The 21675-nt window shown below is 51.6% G+C and overlaps 1 protein-coding gene across 1 annotated transcript in view; it reads right to left on the bottom strand.

Annotated features, from left to right (window-relative positions):
• The window catches only part of CSMD2 (CUB and Sushi multiple domains 2), a 676035-nt gene extending 658287 nt beyond the window's left edge, over window positions 1-17748 (bottom strand). Inside the window, 1 exon segment of the mRNA XM_061120111.1 lies at window positions 17553-17748. Coding sequence (XP_060976094.1) covers window positions 17553-17748 — 196 coding nt within the window.
• Window positions 17749-21675: the final 3927 nt, after the last annotated feature.

Below are 21675 nucleotides of genomic sequence, written 5' to 3'. Positions count from 1 at the left end.
CGTGCTGAGAGCCGGCTGGGAACGGGGGCAGAGTGCACCTGTAGACCCAGTCCCGGTCCCGATTCTGCAGACAATCCTGAGTGCTCAGCTCCCAGGACTCACCCTCACAGCGGCACGTGGAAAGCACCACTGTGCAGGCTGGAGCCTTGCTCTTCACCACGGACCCGAAGCCTGTGCCCCGGGGGTGTCAGGCACACGCCCGGTCTGTTCTAAATGAATTGCAACTTTCCTGTCCTCTCAGCTGGTGTTCTCTGTCCTTCCAGCCCATCAGTCCGAGCCCCAGAAGGAGGGGGTGACAGGATCAGGTATCTCTCTTATCCAAGAGCCTCAGAGTCTCTGCCACTGCTTCAAGGGAATGCCAACTTCTCACTGACCTTTGTCTTGCCTTCCCCTTCCATCCAGAGAGGAAAGCCACTCTCCTGTATCTCTCTGATCAAACCGTGCACCATCAGTTGGAGGGAGATGAGAATGGCTCTGAGAGACCACACGGTTGCCACTGCCGAGGCCAGAATGCTAGGTCCCAAGTGTCCAGGAGCAAAGGGTAAATAAAGCCTAAGCCTCAGCCGTACTAGTGAGAATGTGGGAAGGCTGGAGAGTTATTTGGGAGGCAGAATCCACAAGATCTGAGGACTGAACGGGTGTGGGTGGGGGTGGAATTCAAGGATGGTTCTCAGATTTCTGGCTCAGGAAGACGCATGGAAGTGGGACACAAAAAAATTACGGGATGGTGAGAGTGCTGAGGGTAAGGGGCCTGACACTGGTAACAACAGAAAGGAAGAATTTGGTAGATATCCTGCTGAGCATGGGGCCATGGACCAGAACATGGCTCTGGAGTTCAAAGGCAAGGTCTTCCTCTAAACGTGGGATGAGGGGATTAGCAGCATTTGGACAGTGGCATAAAGCCGCAGGGAGAAATGAATGTAGAATAAAGAGAGCTCAGCTAAGGCCTGGGAGCACCAATACAAGAGCCAATTTTATGCGGGAGGGAGTGATGAGCAGTGTCAGATGCTGAGGAGAAGAGAAGGCAGACGGAAGGGTGAGAGGCAGGCGGTGGCCAGTCTGAGAAAGGTCTAGAAGCCAAAAGACAGGCTTGGCTTTGGAAAATAGGAAGTCATGTGGCGCCCGGGGCTGGAGCATTCGCCCAGAGTGGGGAGTGTGGAAGGCGGATGACAGGGGCTGAGAATATGTTGGCAGACACTCTCCCAGGAAGCAGGAGCCGGGAAGGAGAGAGACGGGGTGACAGCCAGAAGCGGCTGCAGAGTCAAGAAGGGGTGTTGTTTGCTGTGTTTTTAAGATGAAAACAAAGTGAGTTTCTGGGCTGATGGAAAGGAAACAGAAGAGTGAGGGGCTGGAGAAACGGGGAGCGGAGTCTCCAATTAGCCCATCACAGCAGCAACATTCCTGGGTAGCAGGGCCTGGCACCCTCGGGGCTTTCCACCCCAAATTCGGCAGCAAGGTTCACACAGCTGTTTCCTTTAGCGTCCACATTCTGTGATGTAGCAAACAAGGGTGCTTGGGAGAACAAGTGGGTGAAGCTGCCCCAGAGATGAAAACGGTCCTGAGATAGAGCCTGTGGTTCAGCGTGACACGGAGCCAGAGGCGGGATACCCAGGATTAAGCTGAGTGGGAGAGACCAATAAGAACCAGATCAAGAGAAAAGAGAGGAACGGGTTGGGTCAGATTAACTTCGAGGTTCAGGACTTCCCTGATGGTTAAGACTCTGTCTGCCGGTGCACGGGACATGGGTTTGGGCACGGGAGGATTCCACATGCCTCGGGGCAGCTGTACGCCCGTAAGCCACAACCACTGAGCCTGTGCATCCTAGGGCCCGTGCTCTGCAACAAGAGAAGCTATGAAAATGAACAGCCTGTGCCCTGCAACTAGAGAGCAGCTCCTGCTAACTGCAACCAGAAAAAAGGCCACGTGCAGCAACAAAGATCCAGTGCAGCCAAAAATAAACAAAATCTACCAGCTACAGCCTTAAAAAACAAAAAACAAAAAACTTCTAGGTTCAAAATCTGAGGCCTGGGGACATTGGGTGGGTCCAGATACATACAAATTTAGCCTTTACCACCCCCTATGGCCCTAATCTCTCCAGACTAATCAGTTCTTTTTCTTTTTCTTTTTTACTAAGGTATTAATGGCTAACAGTTCTCAAAATATTGAATTTTTAATAATGCCTTCCAACTCAAAGATTCCAGCAACACCAGGATCTTCCTGAAACACAGGCTAAGCCAGAGCAGCTCTTCCATTGCTCTGCATTGAAAATTCCCACCACCCCCTTGCCCAGGCTCTCAGCAGTGCTTCTCCTGGGGAAATGTGCTGTATCTGGTGCAGCAACAGAAAACAGAAAGGAAATCCACACTGCGTCTCTGCTGCTCAGAAAGCAGCTTCCAGGGGGGCTTCAGTTGGACCTGGCCACCACCTGGTGAGCATTCACTCATTCAGTCAGTACTGACTGAGCATCTACCAGGCTCCAGGCACTGTCCTAGGTGCTGGGGACACCGCGGTGAATAAAGGAACCCAAACCCTTGTCAGTGGGGCACAGCTTCATGTGGACACAAGTCAGGAAAGCTGCATGCTGAGAGCTGGGCACACACAGAGCTTTGCAGGCGGGACACAGAAGCTGCAAGTCTAGGGAGCTTCCTGGCAAAGCCTTGGGGCCACACATTGGAAATCAGGGCCTCGTGTTTCCCAAACTCATCTGATTATGAAGTCTTTTTCTCCCAGGGCACTCATTTAATAGTCCCTATCCCACTTCCTGAAACTCAAGAAACCCTTGGCTAAATGAATGATGCTTCCCCACCTCCCAGAGAACTTCCTGTCTTAGCATCCTTATTTGCATAACTGGCCCTCTGCCTTGGTTTCCCTGCAGAGTCCCTGACGGCTCACAGGGACCCACAGACTTCCTAAAGGCCCCTCCGCTAGGTTAAGGCCTTTCCCCCTGGCAGCTGGGTCCTCCTCCAGCCAGAAACAACCCTGGGCCCCTTGGCTCCACCCTTGGGAGCTTCCTCTCCAGTGTGCCCTGACCCTGATCCTGACTGCACCTGGCTGCCTGCCTTAGCCTACCTGCTCTGCCTCTGTCCTAAATGGAAGCTGCCTTCCACCAACAGGCCCCAGGACAATGGCATTTAGGTGTTTTGTGTCCGCTCTTCAAATCAGGAATAACAGGAGTTAGTGCAGAAGGAAGTCAAGGATAAGACTCCCCTGGGTGTCCTGCTTTCTCACCTAACAAGTCAGGGACTGGTAGAAGGACACGGTGAATCAGGAGCTCAGAGTGGCCAGGCCCATCCTGAGCAGCAGGCCTTTTGTCAAGTGCACTAAGCAGTTTAGGAATGGAAAGCAGGCCTGTGGGGCTCGGGGGCTTTCCCAGTCCCTTAGGGGGGCGGCTGAAGCACAACAGCACTAATCTGGTCACGTCTGGGGCCCCTGCTCCACCAGGCTGAGCTGAGAGAAAGGAGTGGGGAAGGGGAGCAGGAAGCCCTTTGTCTGTTGATTCTTGGGCGAGGTCAAAGTCAGGATCATTGCAGAGGAGTGGATGGTTGAAGTCCCATTTCCTCTAGGTTCCACCTTCAGGCTGGAACCCAGAGGTTCCAGCTGCATGTTTAGAGGTTCCTAGACAGACTTAATGTGCATAATAATAATAGGAACTTGTTAAAGATGCAGCTTCCACACCGTGCTCCAAGGTACTCTGATTCAGAAGATCCGGGGAGGGCCTGAGAATCTACATTTGTAATTGAGTGACCTGGGCTTCTCTTATGGGCTCAGCAAGTAAAGGATCTGCCTGCAATGCAGGCGACTCAGGTTCAATCCCTGGATCGGGAAGATCCTCTGGAGGAGGAAATGGCAACCCACTCTGGTATTCTTGACTGGAGAATTCCACGGACAGAGGAGCCTGCTGGGCTACAGTCCAAAGGGTTGCAGAGGGTTGGACACGACTGAGCACACATGCATTCATTCACTCATTCATTTGACCTGGGTATAGCGGTGGTGAAGCCTGGGGGCTCCTGAATCAGACTACTTTAAATCCAGGCTCTCTTCCTTCCTAGCTATACCATCTTGGGCAAGAAACTTGATCTCCTTAAATCTGTTTTCTCAACTGCAAAATGACTGCTTTCTTTGAAGGGCCATGAGGTTTAGGGAGGGGAGCGTGTAGCTCTCAGCATCTCCCGAGTGCTCCTTAAAGGACCACTTTCAGCTTCCAGGATGGTGGTGCTGACAGACAGAATGATGATGCAAACGTGACATCTCCCAGTCACATCTTTCTGCCTCAAGCCTTAGTCTAGACTGTTCCCTCTGCCTAGGACCTCCTACTCTCAGATGGAAAGAAAGTGAAAGTGGGATGTCTGCTTACTCTTGGAGAGCCTGCTTGTACTCCTGGGTGAAGCCTGTCCTGCCGCCCGTCCCCCTCCTATATTCTCTTAGAGTTCCCTGGGCCTTTGGGAACATGTCATTGTCCTTGGGAAAGGCACTTGGTTGTAAATGCTATTTGTACCCCTGACCCCTGGGCCAGGGCCACTGCACTAAGGGCCCAGTGAATGTTCCAGTGACCTGGTCCACAGGTCCAGAGCAGATGGGAGCAGCTAAAGGCCTTGAAAATCCTCCTTGTTGACAGAGTTGCTGGACCAAAGTCTGGCTAAGGGGAAGGTCCTGGAGATGGCAGGTCCTAGGTGAGGAGGGGGATAGAGGTCAAAGGTCTACCCTTTGAGGGGGTGGAGGTAACAAGGTCAAAGGTCAGGAAGAGGCTCAAACTGATGGTGAGGCTGGGGGTGTGGAGGAGGATGACTCTACAAAGAGAGTGAAGAGTCTTGGTGTCAGGAAAGTAACAGGGCTGGGAAAAAAGGAGGGAGCGGGAAAGGAAATGGGCAGGAGATAACTGGAGAGTTTGGAAGAGGAGTCGGAAGGGAACAGAGGAGGCAGAATGACAAAAATGTGCAGGGGCACACATGACTTGGACAAGGCAGAATACAGCAGGTGTCTCCAGGAGATGGGAACGTTGAAATGGCCTGCGATGTCATCCCCAAGCAGGTGGATGAACTATTCTTATTTTCTTTCTTGAAGAAAGCTGTGGGATGTTCTCACTGAGGCAGGATTAACAGAACTGTGATTCACAATCCACAATTTATTACCTGGGCTTCGTGGACTTTGGACAGTCCTAGCAAATGTTTTACCCTCTCTGGGAAGGAGGGGAACAGGGTAGAAAAGATGAGGAAGGCAGAGGATGCCCTCATCTCATCCTTGCTGACCTCTCCCTGTGGGGCACCAAGACCTGCCTTCCCCAGCAGTGCCCTGGTACCATACCCCACCCTTGTCATCACCGCCGTCCTTTAAGACCTGTGCCAGCCAGCCTAGCTGGTAGTGCCACACTCCTGCTCCAGACTCCTCATTTGGTTAGCTGACCTCCATGTCACACTGAGCTTCTTCCAGACCTTGAACATGCCTCACTTCCACCCAACCAAGAGCTTGTGCTGGTACATTTCCATGCTGGGATCCTCTCCCCTTCTCTTCATTTGCTCTCTGCTCTGTATCCTACAAGTCTCAGCCTAAACATCACTTATTCTAGGAGCTTCCCTTACCCCTTGAGCCTGGATAGTTATTTCTCTTTTTGTGTGTGTGGCAAAACATATATAATGTAAAAGTTACTATGTTTCAAGTGTACAGTTCAGGAGTGTTAAGGGCATTCACATCGTGTGTAACCATCACCACCATCCATCTCCAGAATTCTCACCTTACAAAACTGAAGCTCTTTTCATTAAACAATAACCTCCCCCATTCCTCTCAACCCCTGAACCCCCAGCCCCAGTGACCACCATTCTACTTTCTGTCCTATGGATGTGACTACTCTGGATATTTCATATTAACTGCAATCATAAAGGATTTGTTCTTTGGTGACTGGATAATTCCCTGGTGGCTCAGCTGGTAAAGAATCCACCTGCAATGCGGGAGACCTGGGTTCGATCCCTGGGTCGGGAAGATTCCCTGGAGGAGTGCATGGCAACCCACTCCAGTATTCTTGCCTAGAGAATCTCTATGGACAGAGGAGCCTGGAGGGCCACAGTCCATGCAGTTGCAAAGAGTCAGATATGACTGAGGGACTAAGCGCAATTTCATTTAACATAATATCTTCAAGGCTCATCCACATTGTAGAATATAGAGTCTCTTCTCTTAAGGCTGAATAACATTCCACTGTATGTAGATGCCAGATTTTGTTTATCCACTCATCCATTAATAGATGCGGGTTATCTCCACCTTTTGGATATCATGATCAATGCTGCTACGAACATTGGATAGTTGTCTCTCTTATGTTCCCTTATCTTGGAAACTTGTCCGTAGCCTCCAATGCATTCAAAAGCTGAGGCCCAGCACACATGCTTCATAAACACCCCCTGAAGGACTGAGTGAAGCTTCACATTCTCTAACTGTGGTACACATCAAGTAATTAATTTGTACTTTAACTGGCACCTTCCAAAACACAGGACCTTGAGCCAAGAGAAAGACCTCCTGCGGGATTTGAGAGCCCAGTGTGGACAGGAAGACTCTAGGATTCCTCAAGCCCTCCGTACAGAGCACCAGCCCTGTAGGAGGATGGACCCAGGTGGGTCTGCAAGCCCACCCAGACACTTGGCTCATCAGTGCCCCCATATGTCCCAACTTCTGCCTTCCACAAAACACTGCTGGATCTGACTACCTCAAAATGAAGCATCTCTGCCCAAAGAAAAACATCATAAACAAAACAGACAGATGGAAGATTGGGAGAAGTTATTTGGAATCTATAAAATTGACAAAAGGCAATATCTGGAATATAAAAGAAACTCCTGCAAATCAAACCGAGGTTTTTTAAAATTAAGACAGGAAGTCTAATTAAAGGAATAGGCAAAGAATATGACTAGGCAATTCACAAAAAGAGAAGCTCAAACAACTAACAAGCATATAAGAGATATTCAAATTTGTCATTAGAGAACTGCAAAATAAAACAGTGAGATGGCACTTTAAACTCATCGGAATGGCAAAAATTAGAAAGGTGGACAGTATTAAGTATTGGTGATGATATGGGAAGATAGAAACTCTTGTGCACTCTTGGTGGAAGTGAGCCCTAGCTCAGCCATTCTGTAAAACATTATGACCGAACAGAGAAAATTAACATGCTAACTCAGGGATCCCAATTCTCCACTTTGTATAGCCCAGTTATTCTCACGCAGGGTCCCAAGATAGCATGTACAAGGATGTTCTTCAGAACTGCAAGTGTAGCCAGGAGGAGCTACAGCCAAGCCAAGGGTCTACTCCCAGGGGAGTTGACATAGGAAATGTGATGGATGTACAATTCATAACGCAGTCAGGACTAGACACCTACAAGGAGCAGGGTTAGATCTGTAAAATTATAGTACTAAGTAAATAAATCAAGAAACTGGATGAAATTTACAGGTCACTATATTTATATAAATTTACATATGCACACAAAACAACCCTACATATTTTATAAGGATCCATGCATATTTCAAGATATATATAAAATATATTGGGCTTTCCTTGTGGCTCAGCTGGTAAAGAATCTGTCTGCAATGCGGGAGACCTGCGTTCAATCCCTGGGTAGAAAGGAAAGGCTATCCACCCCAGTATTCTGGCCTGGAGAATTCCTGGAGAAGTCCATGGGGTCACAAAGAGTCAGACATGACTGAGCGACTTTCACTTTCACAAAATATATTAGAGTTGGTACTGACGGAGGAAGGCAACAATAGCCTTGGGATCAGGAATAAAGGAAGGAAAATTTTTTAAAAACTAAAACCAGACAGGAGCCTTTCATAGACAGATGATCACAAAGTGTCATGATCTGAGGGTAGGTCAATTCCATGTTATGCTCAAAAAAAAAAAAGAAAAAAGCAGGAAGCAAAAAACCCCCAACTGTTCCTTCCACATGACCAGGAAAACTATCCTTGTAAGTATTTTTCCTGTTTCCATGTTTCTAGGCACAAAGTGTCACAGGAGATGTGAGTCCCAGTGGCTGTCGAACACAGGGAATTTTTCTTGCTAGAATTAAAAGGCCTCGGGGTAAATCTTGTCCCTTGGATGGATGTGTTAGTAAAAATGAAGCTCTAGCAGTCACCTCTCCCAGACTGAGCTCAGGAAAGCGGCCCCAGGGTGGGTGGGTAGGTCGGGAGGAGACTGCAGTAGATTATCTGATGAGCAGTGGATGGGAATTCCTGTGTCTTCTCTTTCAGTTTCTCGGGATCAGGGCCAGGAAGCTGAGCAGTCTAGCCTTCTGCACCCACTGCCCCTATCCCCCGACGCACAGCCAGGCAGGCCACCTTCAGAGACAGAGAGACGCACAGCCCTGGGATGCCCAGCCAACCTGGCCCCTTGGGAGGATCTCCCACTGGGTGAGGGTTACACTAGTGACCTCTTCAAAAACCTCTGGATCTTTCCTGTTTTGTTGATTAAATAGCTTCCAAGTCAAGCATTGCATAGACACGGTGGGTATTAATATTCTCCTTTTACAGGCAAGGAAGTCAGGCCTAAGAAGGAGAAGTGAGATGTAGAGGCACATCCAAAGTTGAAAAACTAGTTTCCTGACTCTTAGGCCAAATTTCAAGAAGCATATCAAATATTAATATACCAGAACATCTTCCTTCCAGCTGTGAACCTCCCATAGGCCAGCACTTCCAGGACTTCACAAATGACCAGGCCAGGAGAACGGGGCCACACGGGTCCCCGGGAGGAGGGAGGCCATCCTTGAGGTGGCAGTTTTCATGCTAGGAACTCTCTATTTTATTTTTTAATTTTTATTTTATATTGGAGTATAGTTGATTAACGGTGTTGTGCTAGTTACAGATGTACAGCAAAGGGATTCAGTTATCCACAGACATGTATCTATTCTTTTCCAAATTCTTTTCCCATTTAGGTTATTATAGAATCCTGGGCACAGTTCCCTGTGCCATATACAGTAGGTCCTTGTTGGTCATGGACTGAAAACAAATCATTAAACTTTCACCTCCTTTTTGTTGCCGAGTAATGATTCCCAGCTGGCTCAATGGTAAAAAACAACAACAACAACAAAAAAAACAACCAAAAAAAAACCCTGCCTGCCATTGCAGGAGATGCAGAGGACGCGGGTTCGATCTCTGGGTCAGGAAGATCCCCTGGCGTAGGAGATGGCAACCCACTCCAGCATTCTTGCCTGGAAAATTTCCTGGACAGAGGAGCCTGGCGGGCTGCAGCCCACCAGTCACAAGGAGCCGGACACGACTGAGCATGCACGCGCACAACGCACCAGAAGCCCACACGGCACCGCCAAGCCTCACCCAGTCTCTGAGCCTCTCTCCACCCTGACCCCCACCCTGGCGTGGCGGTGGGGAAGCAATGAGGGCCAGGAGGTGGGAAGACTCAGGCTGGAATGGAGAGCCAGGTAGCAACCCACATACAAACCTCCTGGGCCCTGAGCCGGCTCTACCCGACGAGCTCATCTCAGAAAGGACCATCAATCATTCCACACAAAATGCCTGCGCATCCTCTGATAATTCACTTGTATCTCAAATGGTCTAACTTTCAAAGTCTCTGCTTTCTCTCTTTCAAGTTACAACTGTCACATTTGCTTTCTTTCAATCAATAAATAGATGTAGCCACTTAATAATGGACATTATTCTATTTCCTATTTGAAAGCCAAGAAGATGGACACATAATTTTTTGAGGTTTCTAGATTATAATTGCACTTAATTGAGTATAAATGAGACATGGGCAGGGAGCAAGGCTATTTGTGCCGTAATATGAACCCTTATTTTCTGCTCCAGACCACACGGGAGATTCTCAAATAAGTTTCTGGTGCTGTCAGCAATTTAACTATACATACATTATTTTTAGCATCATAGGAGTTCCTTATAACAATGATTTTCAAGGATAAAATTGACATTCCCTAAGAGACCAATTCAGTTTTAAAATTTTCCGACAATAAGAAACAAATACGGAAAAAGTGAAAGGCAGTTTCCAGTGGGGGGAGACCTCTCAAAAGAGGACATCAGAGAGGTGACCCCCTACAGCACCCAGCATTTTGCTTTCTGTGGGTACAGATGCCCCACTAGCTCTGTGGGGAGCACAGTACCCGTCTCTGATGCTGGGTTTGACCTGAGCTGTGCTGGGGCTCCTGCCATGTGCAGCACGTTTCTCTGATAGGGTTCACGGTGGTGGCTACACAGGACCCCCAATTTCTCCCTGAAGAATGACCCCCTAATAGTAGACAGTGGGGTCAGCACCATTTTAGGATCTACACCAAGGTGGAACCAAGGGCTAATGGGGACTTTCTATCTGCTAGAAATTTCAGAGTTCAGGCACATGAGGAACTGAGGAGTTCTGGGAAGGAAGATGAAGATGCTACAATAAAGGGAAGCAGGTTAGGTTGTTTACGGTCCCCTCCTTAATTTCCCATTTCCTCACAACGCCCACCCAACTGGCTACATAATCCCATTATATCTCTCAGTATTTCCTTCCAATTCACCCAATCCAAGCCACTCCAATACATCCTAGCTCCCCCATCTCACTCCATCCCACCACAACACATTCACTCCACGCTACCACATTTTGATTGTCCCACTACACCCCAGTCCAACTCCACCATCCCATCCTAGTTCCTTCTGATTCAATCTTTCCCACTCCACTGTATCCTACCCTAGTCAATTTCCTGAACACTCTATATCTCACCCACTCAATCCCACTTCAAACCATCATATTTTACTCAATCATATTCCACTTCATTCCACCACCCATCCCAGTCCATCCCAATTCTTTCGCTCTATCCCATCCCAACACATCCCAGTTTACTCCTGATCCTACCACAACTCATTCCTTGCTACTTCACCTCAGTCCATCTCAAATCATCCTGTTTCTTCAGTCCCACCCCATCATATTCCATTCCATCTGCTCCCCTCCCATCTCCCGCTTGGCCAAAGTTCTCATTTCTTAACAGACACAGGGCATGACCATTCTTCATGTCACGTGAAATGACATGAGAAAAGCCAAAGGACCTGGAGATCTAAAAGTTAGGTGTATACTGGGATAGGAGAGGAGGGGAAAAAGATACAGAAACTTATCCTTATTTTTTTCAAACAACTTCCAAAATGCCTAATCTATTGATAGGGAATCAAAAGCATGCTCTAAAAAGAGCATGTAATTCTCAGTATGTCTTGAATCTGTACAGGCTTAAAAAAAAAAAAAAAAAGCATCTCATATTTAAAGGTGAGGTATGAAAAGGCAGTTGAGCTCCGGAGCCCAGAAAGGAAATAAGTATGAGCTTCATGTTTCTTTAACTTACAAGAACCAGGGAAGAACTTTAAGAAACACACCATCATTTTCTAGTTGAGAATTCCCCACACTGCATAGCCTACTGTTTGCTTTCTGTGGGCCCAAGGGGAAGCCAAATTCTATTCCAAGTCACTGAATCCTGAGACAGTGTCTCCGTAAGGCGGAAAACCCTGAGACAGCCCTGCATTTGCAGGTTCACCCAGATGTTCCCCTGCTGTCATGGAAAATCTCTGTAGCAGGTAGAGAAGGGAGGTTGGGAAGCCATATCCCAGGGGGCACTATTGGTAAAGAAACCGCCTGCCAATGCTAGAGATATCAAGAGATGCAGGTTCATTCCTGGGTGGGAAGATGCCCTGGAGGAGAGCATGGCAACCCACTTCAGTACTGTTGACTGGAGAATCCCCATGGACAGGGGAGCCTGGTGGGCTACAGTCCATGGGGTCACAAGGAGTGGGATAGGACTGAAGCAACAGGACACACACACATCAATGAGTGAGCCCAAAGGAAGGCGGTGTCAGTGATGCTCTCCAACCTCTAGGAGGAGCTAGAGAGCCTTGCCTTTCCAGCCCTCTGGGGCGGCAGAGTCAGACTCCACTGATGGACTAGGCACAATACAGCACAGGAAGAGGGATGATGGCCTGGGCTGATGGGTGGATGAGAAGGCCAGGTTCTAACCAGCGTGCTTTATTGGGAGGAGCAAGAAGAAAGACTCTTGCTGATGCGTCTAATGGCGTCTTAGAGTGGTATAGGATCAGACCCGTTTCTCACAATTCTAAGAGGCTGGTGCAGAAAGCAAAAAGACAGTAGGAGGAGCAGCAGAGGTAGTGGCAGCATCTAACATATAAAACACCGAACGCTAACCACAGGTCCCGCACTGTGACAGGCGCTTTCCATGAATTAAAAGGATGAGTCTTAGAGTCAGGTAGCTCTGAGGTTCAATCTTGTTTCCTCTCCTATCTGCTCTATAACCTTGGCCAAGTTGCTTAATTTCTGAGTCTCAGTCTCTTCAAACATGATATTATAGCACCTGAATTGTTGTGAGAATTGAATAGTAACGTCTGTAAAGCACTTAGCCAGCACTCAGTAAAAGAGAGTTATTATTAGTAATATGCAGAAGGACCTAGCGCTGTCTCCCACACAGGGATACACCTTCAATGCTTCCCACTCCTCCAAGCCCCTTGCCTTGGAAAAGTCCAAGAGGGCAGTCAGAGAGAGAGAAACTTGGGCTCCAGAGAGCCTGCCTCTGATCCTTACAACAAGTGGTGACTGAGTGTCTGCTCTGTGCGTGTTCACAGAGCCTTAGGGAATGAAGGCGGACACGGTCTCATTAAACAGGAAATTCCAATATGTCCTGATGAGTTTTATGATATAAAGGGTTTTACAACCTGGGGAGTTGTGAGAGCTCACAGCAGAGTTTAGTCGAGAGGAACTGAACTCTCGGACTAGAAGCAAATCAAGGATGACTTTGCGGTCGTCCCCAAAGAGCTGCGGTAGAGATGGACTAGCTGCTTGAGAGGCTGCTTGAGAGGCTGGAAGTTTGGGATCCAGGCCTCAAGTGCCAAAGCAGCATAGCATCACTGATGTACAAGCCCAGAGGGAAAGGCAGGACAGAGACAGGCCACCTGTGTGGAAGGCTTCCCGGGCTGTAGCACCTCTCCTTAGACATCAGACAACAGCGTGGCTGCCAGTGAAGGATTCCGGATCAGGCAGCCCTGTGTTCAATCCCTGGTTGACTGGTTATGTGCAGAAGTTATATGTCCTCTCTGAACCTATTTCTTCATGGACAAAGCGGGAGAATGATATTGCCAGCCTCACTGGATTGCTGTGAGGGTTGAGTTAATACACGCAAGTGCTTGGGTTGCCATCAGGACTCAGAGGACACTAGCTGTCAGTGTCACTCCCCTGGGTACCCAGACAGTTTTCTGAGCAGGGTGAGCGGAGGAGAATACACAGACTTCCTAGCAGAGTCTTTTGTCCTCGGTGTTCTTGTTCCAGGCCCATCTTCCACTCCACGGGCACAATCGGTATGTATGTGCTGAGTCTATTTCATCTCTGGTTTCTAATCCTTTCCGAAACGCAGTGATGACTTGGCCCTTTTGCAGGTGGGCAGCCTGAACCTTGGGGAGGTCTGAAGATCAGCTAGTTCTCTAGCAAGAACATGTGGCTCTGCTGAGCCCTCAGAGTCCCTTAATCCTGCTGGCATGACAATGACGATAAAACAGAGGCAGGTGAGACACCGGAGGCAAGGTGGTGTCACTGAAGCCACCTGCTGGACTCTTCTAGACACACCCAAACCTTGCGTCCAAGCTCTGGCAATCCAGCTCTCTAATGCCTTTCCACATCACCCTAAACAATGCCCACCTTGAGCAAAGCTACACTGTCACCAGCCCAAGATATGGTCAACTCTCTCTGCTGTGGTCAGCTTATTTTTTAAAACCATAAACCCACAGCTTAATCACAAATGGAAATTCAAACCCATACATCATTGCCTTTCCTGGGCGGGGTGGGCCAGGTGTATGCTCAGGGCATGTCCTTGCTTTGGTTCTAGAACCTAAGGAGCTATCCTATCAATCTGTGACATTGGTTCTGGGGGGAAAGCAGCTGGAGAACAGGTCTTTGTCATCTCATCACTTCCGCAAACCAGCTGGCTTCTCTGATACCTAAAAATCTTGATTTGGCCTTATCAGTCCCTAGAAACCTGCCCACAACATAAATATTTTTAAAAATCATCAGCCAATTTAACAACCATCTATCAAGCACCGGTTCTATGCCAGGTCCTGAGCTGGGCGCTGGGGATGCCAGGAGAAATAAAGCACTGGCCCTGTCCTCAGGGAGCTCACAGTTCCACACAAGAGGCAGATAAATAACTACTTTGAATACGATTCCATGGGTATGGCCAGTGCTCCAGTTTTTAAGAGGCAAAGCAGGGAGAATTTTTTTTTTTTTTAATAACTTGATGTTTGATTTCTTTCAAAGCAATGAAGTGGTTAGCATGGGAAAAATCAGAACTTTGTAGGCATGTCTCATATTTACGGTTTAACATTACCTTTATTTTAAATTACTTATTAAGGAAATGTGAAGCATAACAGTCTTTTCAGTGCTCAGAGCTGCTTAATCCAGAGAAAAGTAGCTAGGTTTGAGAACAATGGAGAGAATGAAACTGACAGAATGTGATGGTCACCTGATAAGGATGGATTTGAGGATAATCCTAACGTTCCTGGCTGGGTAACTGGGAGGCTACAGGTAGCAGCAGCCTCCATGGGGGATACTGGAGGTTGGGTGTGGAGCTAATGAGTTTCCTTTGGAACAGAAACATCCAGGTGAAGATGTCCAAGAGTCAGCCGGATATACAGCCTGTCTAGATCTAGAGCTTCCGTGGGCTCGGAAGCCAACAGACATATATCGGGAGAAGCATCTTGGCAGGGGAAATCTGTCTGGAAGCTTCAGAGTGTGGCAGAGGAAGAAATGGGCTGGATGAGCTCACCCAGGGAGGAGTGAGAGGAAATGAGGAAAAGCATAAGAAATGGAACACCGCAGGAAGCCAGATTTTCAGGAGGGGCATAAGTGCTACTATTAGAAACTGGGAAGGAACAGCCAAGAGGTAGGAGAAAAATCAGCCAAGCACGGTGTCCCGGAAGCCCAAGGAAGAGAAATTTTAAAAGGAGTAATCCAAAGTGTTCACGGTCACAGAGAGGTAAAGGAAGAGAAAGGAAAAGTTGATGGGTTTGGCAGTTAGGGTGGTCATCGGTGATCTTTCCCAGAGAGATCCAGTCCTGGGGACAGAAGCCAGACAGCAGGGAGTGAACAGTGGCACAGAAAGTGAGCTCAAGACCGATTCTAAGAGAGCTGACTTGTAAATCAGAAAGAAAGATGGGATGGGAGCCGAAAGGTCAACAGGACCAAGAAGTCTGGTTGGCCTGTTTTATGTTAAATTGTTCAGGGGAAACAAAAGGCAGGAGAGTGACTGATGTATTATAAGCAGAGAGACGGGGAGGGTTGCAGGGTCTCTAGAGAGGCCAGGGGGTGGGGTAAGTGTGGGGGAACGGCTGGAAAGGGTCAGGGTCAAAGTTAAAGGCAGATAAGGAGGTTCCCCCTTTCAAATCCCAAACTCATTTCATGCAGTCATCACTGGGCCAAGGAAGGGAGAGAGCCCAGTCCTGAGCGTCTTTTTAAAGTCAACAGTGTGAAGACAACACAAAATAAATGTGCTTCCCTCTAATGTGCCAAATCCTGCCATCATTTGTCACCGAGTCCGTTTCCAAATCTCTGCTGCTCACAAGGCCAACAGCACATCTAAATGCGGGAAGGGTTTAAAAAGAAATGCATTTGGAAGCAGGGGAAGCCAGAGCAGGCCGGCCAGAGCATCCCCTCCCCCAAGCCATTCAACACCCCCACCCCCAACTTCTCCGGCGACCCAAGAGCCGCACGCCAACAGTTCTCCAGCACAGGCCAAGAGTGCAAGCTCCGGTGAGTTGGCCTTTTTCTTTCCCTGGGGGCATGGCATGCCCAAAGGGCAGGGACAAATCTAGCAGGAAAAACAGCTGGATCGTATGAAGGGTCATCTCAGGTCTGCCAAGCCAGATCCGGGGCTGCACCTGGACACACGTCTGAGAGGCCTGACAGCCAGGCAGCAGCCCAGCCATAGCCCCACCACTCATGTGGCAAGTCTGGGTGACCAGCGGCGTCGTTGTGAACCGCGCAGCCAGTGGGTGTGGGTGTGCACGAGGGCTGAGCTCCTAGGCGCGCGCGCCGCGGGCGCCCCTCTCTGGGTGTCGGCGGCTATGACTCTTCGGAGAAACTGACAAAGTCCGGTCAAGTAGGGATGGGAGAGCTGGGGCTGGCTCGGGGCGCCCTTCCTCACCAGCAACCCTATCATTCCGTGCTAAGGAGCTGGCGACACGGTCTGCGGGGACCGGCTCACCAGATGCTGGAGCCCATCGTGGACCAGAGAGCTCCCCCGGGAAGGGTCGTACTTTACAAAAAGGGAGAAGAATCTGGAGGTTAGGATGGCCGAAGCCAAGCTTTCAAAGGTTCAGTCGGTGGTTAAAAAAATAAATAAATAGAAAACCAACACGGCTCCAGGCCGGAGGCGCCCTCAGTCAAAGCCTGGGCAGCAGGTGTTACGGGATTTTTTTTTCCTCCCCACCGTGGGTGTCAGCCTCCGGGCTAAATGAAAATGCGGCCCCAGGCCTCACCGGTTGGACCCGTCCCCACCCGGGGACACAGAACTTTCTAGGCTTTGGCTATAGCTGAGCCTCAGAGGGGAGCAGGGGGGGAAAGTGGGATGGCACTAGTCGAGGCCAGTGATCCCCACTGGGGACTGGGTTCTCTCGAAGGTCCGCTTGCCTTCCCGGTCCGCAAGCCTCAGCCAGACATCGGCGAAGTTCCCGGACTCGCCGCGCCCGCCAGGTCGGTACCCCTCCCCGACTCGGTCGCCAGGAGCAGGTCCCGCCGCCCGCGCCGCCGCTGCCGCAGCCCCGGCACTGGGCTGCAGCAGGGCGCGGGAAAGGGCACTTTGGCGCGGAGTGGGAACCGCGGGGAAGGTGGCTGCGCGGAGCCTGGCGACGACACTCCCTCCCCCGCCCCCGGGCACAGCCCCCGCCCCCTCCGGTCCGTCTATCAGAACCCTCTAGCCCCCACCAGAGTCCTCCGGCTCGGCGAGCTCGGGACCCCCGCCCACCTGACCCCCGCTCCCAGCGCAGAGCGCCGAGGAAGGGGGACACTTGGGGAAGGGGGGAGGCGGCCGCAGTCTCCGGGCGGCTTCGGCGGGGGCGCGGGCTTCCTTGGCGAGAAAATGGGCGGGGGCAGGGAAGGGCAGACCCTGCAGACGCGCGAATGGGGAGGGGGCGCGCCGTTCCTCTCCAGCCCCCCAGGACGGGTGTGCCAACCAGGATCGGGAGGCGGGGAGGGCTCCAGGAAAGTTTATCGGGGAAAAGCCTGGCGCCTTGGGGGCTGGGAGGCTGAAGAAACTGAAGCCACGGTCCGGGTGCCCCGCAACGCCGGGGGGGGATGTCTGTCTCCCAAGGCCCCCCACACCGGCCGGATCTGGTCAAGTTGCGGCTGGGCTTGGGGGTAGCAGTGAGGGTGAGGGTAGCGCGGAGGACGGCTGAGGATGGGGGTGAACGGGGGGCGACCGAGGCGAGGCTGAGCAGGAGGGTGGGCGTTGAGGGGGGCGGGAGGTTAAGAGGGAGGGCGGAGGAAGGGACAGGGACCGGGTCGGGGATGGGTGGGCTGAGGGCTCGGGTAGGGCGCGTGGCCAGACTTACCCGCGGCGGCCGAGGCGCTGAGCAGCCCCCAGCCCAGCAGCAGCAGCAGAGGCGGCGGCGTCAGCGGCGGCGGCGGCAGCTGGCGGCCCCAGCGGCTCCCGGCGCCCGGCACGAGCGCCGAAATCCCGGCTTCGGCGCGAGCCCTCCCCGCGGGGCAGCCGCAGCGCCCCAGCTCTCGTCCCCGCGAGCGCGGCATGGCGCGGCCGGCAGCGCCGAGGGAGAGGCTCCGCTCGCCGCCGAGGAGAAAGGAGGTCAGGAGAGCTCTGGAGCTTTTTTTTTCTGCTCGGAAAAAATCCCGGTACGAGGGAGCCCTGAGCTTCTGCGGCTGGAATGAACCAAGTGTCCGCCCGGCCGGGGAGAGGCGCGCTGCGCTCTCGGAAATGACTCGCTCCAATCCCGCTTCGCGGGGTTCGCGCCGGGGGGCGGGGGGGTGAATTATCCCCGGATTAATCACTCCGGAGCCGCTTCTCCGCCGCTCCAAATGCTGGGGGTGGAGGCGCAGCAAAGGAGAAAATATTGGGGGGTGGGTGTTCCTCTTCAGCGCCACCTCCACCTCCAGACAAACCACAAATTACATCTAAAGGGTTGTTTATTCCTGTTTGTTTTACAATTGACCAGTTTCTTTTAAGTTCAGTTCTCTCGTCTCCATTTATAAGATCACCCATTAATACACCCCCCCATACACACACGCGCGCACACACACGGTGATACTGACACAGGCACTCACACACTGGCGCGAGCGCGCGCGCGCGCGCACACACACACACACACACACACACACACACACACACACGCCTCTTCCACGTTTGGAAATTAGAATACTGTCTGAGAAAAGGTAACCAAAGAAGGACGCAGTTCCCCAAGTCACAGCTCTTACGAGCTGATCTTGGGTGGCGGCTTTGAACTTGAAATCTGGGGCGGGGGGCGATGCTTAGCAGCCCCATTGGCAGCAGCCTGCTACCCCATCCCAGGAGGATGTGTGTGCATAGACCCAGAATTAAGAATTGGGGGGCGGGTGGGGGAACCCGTGGGTTCGGCTCCCTACGGTCTTTCCCCTACCCTAAGGCAAAAATCTTGGGCTGGAGGGAAGACTGGGTTTGTCCGCTGGGGTGTGGGGGGGGGGGGTGCAGGTGAGCTTGGTAGAAAGACGGTGCAAGAGTTACTTGTACAATTTATCCTCAAATTAAATAACAGGACCCGGCTTCTTCTCGTTCTTACCCTCCCCCTCCCAGCCTTGGCCCCAGACCAGATGAGTTTCTCCCAATGGCGTGAGCCCCTCCCCATCTCGTCTTCGCCGCCGCGGCCGCCAGGCCCCAAGGGCTCCGCGCCGGTCCCCACCCCATCCCCCACCCTCACTCGGTCGCCGCCTCCGTCTCGTCTCTCCGAGGCGCCTCCGTCAGTCACGATGGCTCCTTTGCTGTCTACGCCAAACTCTCAGCGAAAGGGAACAGACGCTGCTGGCTGGGGAGTGGGGGGCTGGGGTGCGGGACCAGGAAGGGCAGAGCCCGGGGAGGAGGTCCCCGCCGGCGCGCCAGGTGCAAAGGCAGTAGCCGGTGAGCACCCACCTCCTTTGCCCGAGGCCCCCGGGAGAGGCTGCGCTAGGAGCTCTAGGGGGTGGCTAGCCTGAGCTCTAGCATCTGTGAGCCCGGGAGTCCGTCGCCCGCGGTCGGTGGGAATTTTCCGGGAAAGAACGTGGAAAGGGCTTTGGGGCTGACGAGCCGAGTGGGGAAAGCGGCCGGCAGGGCCGGAGGAGTGGATGCTGGCCCTTGTCCTCCACGCAAAACTTGCTCCCCAGAGCCGCGACCTCCCAGCTCGCTCGATGCCCGGCTCCCTCCTCCAGCACACGTCGTTCCGGCTTCCAGTATGAGCTCATCCCGCAGCTGGGGAGCCAGCCCCAGTGGCCCCGGTCCGGTGAGCGTCCTCAGAGTCGCCGGGCCCCTTCCCCACCCCCAAACGCGCTGGCTTTCTCGCCCCTCCCGACGCCGCCTCGCTGGGTGCCAAGAACCGACCGAACTCCCCAGTGAAAGGCCTGCTTTATGTCCCGGGAGCAGCGAGGCGGGGGCTTGTCGCTTCCCATTGTCCAGGCCCAGCCCCCAAAAGAGAGGGCTCAAGTCAACCAGCCAAGTCTTGGCCTTCCAGCCTGCGCCAGCGCTGGGGAGAACGGAGGGACTGGCTGGGCCATAACTGGGGGTGCTGTTGGTGGGCTCTTCCCTGGGGTGGGGCCGGGGGAAGCCCTGGCTCCTAAACTTGCGCCTTTTCTCGTGGGGGAGGAGTCCGCTTCCAAAAAAAAAAAAAAAGGAGGGGGAGCTGGCAGAATCCACCCGCATCCCGCAGCTGGTCAGGAGAGAGTCTGGGCTGTTCTACAATTCTGGGGCTCCAGGCCAGTAGGCTTCCCCCACCCCCTTTTCAGCCCCAGAACTCTGCTGCAACCCACAGCTGATGTTTACCCCAGAAGCCTCCTTGGCAACGGGACATTTGTCATCCTTCTCGCTGGGGGCAGGAGCACCCTTTTAATCCCTGACACCCGCCCAGCTACCGACTTCCTCTACTATTCCTCCCTCTCTCTGATCTATCTGCGTCCACACACATTTCCTGAGGCCTCCTGAGCGCTGGGCCCTGTGCCAGCCTGTACCGTGGGCAATGCAGAGATGCGGTGTGTGGTCCTGCCTGGGAAGATGTGGGGCAGAGACGGAAAGCCCCACCAGCCCATACAGTGGGGGCAGTGCCGATTGCCAGGACCGAAAAGTCACATTCCAGGTTACAGATGGTAACAAAGGCTCATCAAGACAATAAGCTTTTCCTGGCCTTAAGGGATCATAAGTCTAAATTAAGGAGGGAAGTAGGATTTGGGCTGAACCCTGAGGCCTGGATAGAGACTTGGGCAAGGTAAAGATTGATTTCCTCAACAGATATTAATTGCATGTCATTCCATGCCAGACACTGTGCTGTATACCCCCGCGTGAACTGTCCCGGGCCTGATGAAGGCAGGTGATGAATAAACAATTATATACAAAGTTACTAATTAAAGATGCTATTTTTAAAAAGGTCATAGTTGCTGTGAAAAAGAATACACAGGGTATACCTTAATAGATAGATGGTTTGGGAAGGCCTCTCTGAGGTGGTGACCTTCAAGATGGGATTGAAAATTAGGCAAAATAGCCATGCAAAGAGTTGGGAAATGGAAGGGCAAGGCCCTGTAAAGGAAGGGGAACCAGGGAAGAGGGCTGGGTCTGGGTCAAGGTGAAGAACAGGGACACCTGTTATTCAGAGATGAGGGGAGGATGAAGCCAGAACCAGATCCTGCAGTGCTGCAGGGGATGGTGAGGAGACTGGAGTTCAGTTTTAAGCAGGGGGAAGCACAGGTGAATTCATTTGCTGGGGATGCTGCCATAATAAAGTACTACGCACGGTGTGGCTGAAACAACAGAAATGTATTGTCTCAAAGGCTAGAAGTTAGAGATCAAGGTGTTGACAAGGTTGGCTCCTTTTGAGTCCTCTCTCCTCCACTTGTAGATGGCTGTCTTTCCCCTACATCTTTATATTGTCTTCCCACTGTACATGTGTGTGCATGCTAAGTCATTTCAGTCATGTCTGACTCTGTGCAACTCCATGAACTGGTGCCCGTGAGGCTCCTCCATGGGATTCTCCAGACAAGAATACTGAAGTGGGTTGCCATGCCCTCCTCCAAGGGATCTTCCCGACCCAGGGATCATACCCACATCTCTTATGTCTCCTGTATTGGCAGGCAGATTCTTTATCACTAGCACCACCTGGGAAGCCCCAAGGAAACCACCTGGGAAGCCCTCTGTACATGTCTATGTCCAAATTTCTTCTTCTTACAAGGACACCAGTCATACTGGGTTAGGCCCCACCTTATAGATTTAGTTTTAGCTTAATTACCTCTTTAAAGCCCTGTCTCCAAATAGAGTCACATTCTGAGGTCCTGGGGGTTACAGTTTCGACATAGGAAGGGACACAGTTCAGCACATCACAGGAGGGGAGGACTTTTCAGGTGGAGGGAAGAGAGAAAAGGAATGCAAAACAGTCAGAAAATATATTTAAAGAGAGGTCCATTAGGTTGCATGGACTGCTTTATGAAGAAGGAGTCTGCAAAGGTGGATGG

Source organism: Dama dama, chromosome 20 (genome assembly GCF_033118175.1).
Source record: "Dama dama isolate Ldn47 chromosome 20, ASM3311817v1, whole genome shotgun sequence".
Classification (NCBI taxonomy): Eukaryota; Metazoa; Chordata; class Mammalia; order Artiodactyla; family Cervidae; genus Dama; species Dama dama.
Note: the sequence above shows the minus strand (reverse complement) of the source record. Positions and strands in the feature narration are given on the sequence as shown.